At 28.7% G+C, this 2,138-nt stretch overlaps 2 protein-coding genes across 3 annotated transcripts in view; both read left to right on the forward strand.

Annotated features, from left to right (window-relative positions):
- LOC108685055 (UPF0536 protein C12orf66 homolog) overlaps window positions 1–540 on the forward strand; it is a 2,491-nt gene extending 1,951 nt beyond the window's left edge. The window contains exons 8-9 of the mRNA XM_018189673.1: window positions 39–149; window positions 281–540. Coding sequence (XP_018045162.1) covers window positions 39–149; window positions 281–451 — 282 coding nt within the window. The 3' untranslated portion in view covers window positions 452–540. The remainder of the gene's footprint in view (window positions 1–38; window positions 150–280) is intronic.
- A 731-nt stretch (window positions 541–1,271) lies between these two features.
- LOC108685082 (WW domain-binding protein 4) overlaps window positions 1,272–2,138 on the forward strand; it is a 49,012-nt gene continuing 48,145 nt past the window's right edge. For both annotated transcript variants that reach the window (XM_018189720.1, XM_018189721.1), the window contains exon 1: window positions 1,272–1,583. In XM_018189720.1, the coding sequence (XP_018045209.1) occupies window positions 1,582–1,583 (2 nt within the window). In that variant the 5' untranslated portion in view covers window positions 1,272–1,581. The remainder of the gene's footprint in view (window positions 1,584–2,138) is intronic.

Below are 2,138 nucleotides of genomic sequence, written 5' to 3' on the forward strand. Positions count from 1 at the left end.
AACATCCTATGCTTTTTTATAAAATTAATGTCTTTCAGACATTCACACAGAAACCATCGGTACACTTGGATAATATCCAGACCAAGATAAAGGAACGGCACGTCGAACTTCTTGCTATGGACAAAGTGATTTGCCATAAAAGTATGAAGGTACGCTCATTAAAAATAATTTTAAATATTATAAATAAAAATAGAAATGAAAAAATATAAATAATCCAAATAAATGACAAACAATTGAAATAATTTGAAGAATTACTCCATATAAATTAATATTCCTACAGGATTCGTGTACATATTCTTTCCACAACACCGATCCCACAATGACTCTCGTGATTGTATTTGAAAACGGGAAACAAAAGGATAAAGAAACACACATCACATCGTTTATGATGGACCTTTCTATGCAAATTAGATGCAATAAGGTTTATGAATGTCTTAAATTATCAAAATGAGTATTTGCGCGATGAATAAATAAATATCAAGTTATGCCAAAGATCTAATTACGTTTATAATAAAAAATTCATTAATATAAATTTATCGATACCACAATGTATAAAATAATAAAAAGAAAGTTTATTATTTGTATATATACAACTCATAGTCTTATATATGTTTCTAAACAATTACTTACACAAAGGAGAATTGAAACAAGAATATTACAATTATTAATTTTCTTGATTAATTATTGACTGTTTGATATTGTTTTACTTTGAAAAATATAACTTAGTTTTTATATATTTGATCTCATTATATATTATAGCTTGAGAACAGATGTTTTCTATTATTAATTTCATTTTTATTATCTATAATATCAATAACAATGTTTTTTTAAAAGCTTATTAAAAGCTTCTTAATTAATAAGTTTTCAATTATTATCGAAATCTCTGTTGATGCTACGCAATTATTATAATTATAAAAAATAATTTGTAATACCATGAGTGTTACAATATTTAATTACTATAGATGAAATATTGAACAGAATGGTTGCGTTCAGCAGAAAAAGCAGCTGTGCAATTGTTGTAAAATTCTTTAATATGATTGGTCTTGCCCTTAGTTCCTCACTGGATTTAAATGTATAAACCAATCATATTAAAGAATTTTACAACAGTTGCAAAGCTGTTCTTTCTGCTGAATGCAGCCATTATTACGATATCTTGAAAATGTCGAAAATTGAAAAATATATTCGCAAATTTAATTAGTGTCAGGCATTTCTCGGTAGATGGTGCCAACTTACCGAACTCGATCAGCCGCCAGAACAGCTGGGATCACAATGCTGATTGAGCTGATATTTTAAGTGTTGTGCTGATTGAGATTTTTTTACGCTGTATGTAATTTATCAAACGTCATTTCGTTGTAATCTGCGTCGATCCGTGATTGGTCATATATATCCGTGAAATCGTGCGCGTCTTTTACGTTTTTGAGTGCAGTGATAAGACTGGACGAGGCGCAACAGTTTTGCGGCATTGCGAGGTTATGTGCGAGTATTACGAGCATTTTATGTATCTCTCGTCTTCAGGACGTAACGAAGATCAATAGAGTATTGAATCAACTTTCCAACTGAAGTATCGGTGAGAATACAAAAATGTAAGTATTGTTGCCTTTTATCTGGTCTTCGCGGCTTTCTGTCGGACTCGTATATTAACCTTATCGGATTTGATGTCAAACAATTATTGAGGCTGGATCTATAAGACCCATTTAATTTATGTTAATGAAAATTTAAAAGACACCAATTAATTTCAAGAAATGACAATTTATATAAAAAAATGAATGCTAAAGCTATATTTCAAAATTCATTGCTAGTTGAAAATCTGTAGTTTACGTTATGTGCAGTATAGATTTCTTGCATTGAATTGGAGCAGTCTAAATTTTTAATAATAAATTTTTAATAATAAATTTAGAACTATATATCAATATACTATATATTAAAGAAAATTGTTTGATATATTTTTGATAAAGAGATTTATAATTGAGTGATTCAATAAATTTATCAACAACTTCAGAGGATTCAAGCATAATTGTAAAGATAAATACAGACATTTCATTGTGTTTTAAGGATTTGACATGATAGAAGATTTCCTTGCAAATCCTGCAACGTAATTTTCCACTTCTTTTATAGGATAAACTTGGAAGTAAATGACC

This window comes from Atta colombica, unplaced genomic scaffold (genome assembly GCF_001594045.1).
Source record: "Atta colombica isolate Treedump-2 unplaced genomic scaffold, Acol1.0 scaffold145, whole genome shotgun sequence".
NCBI classification, from domain to species: Eukaryota; Metazoa; Arthropoda; class Insecta; order Hymenoptera; family Formicidae; genus Atta; species Atta colombica.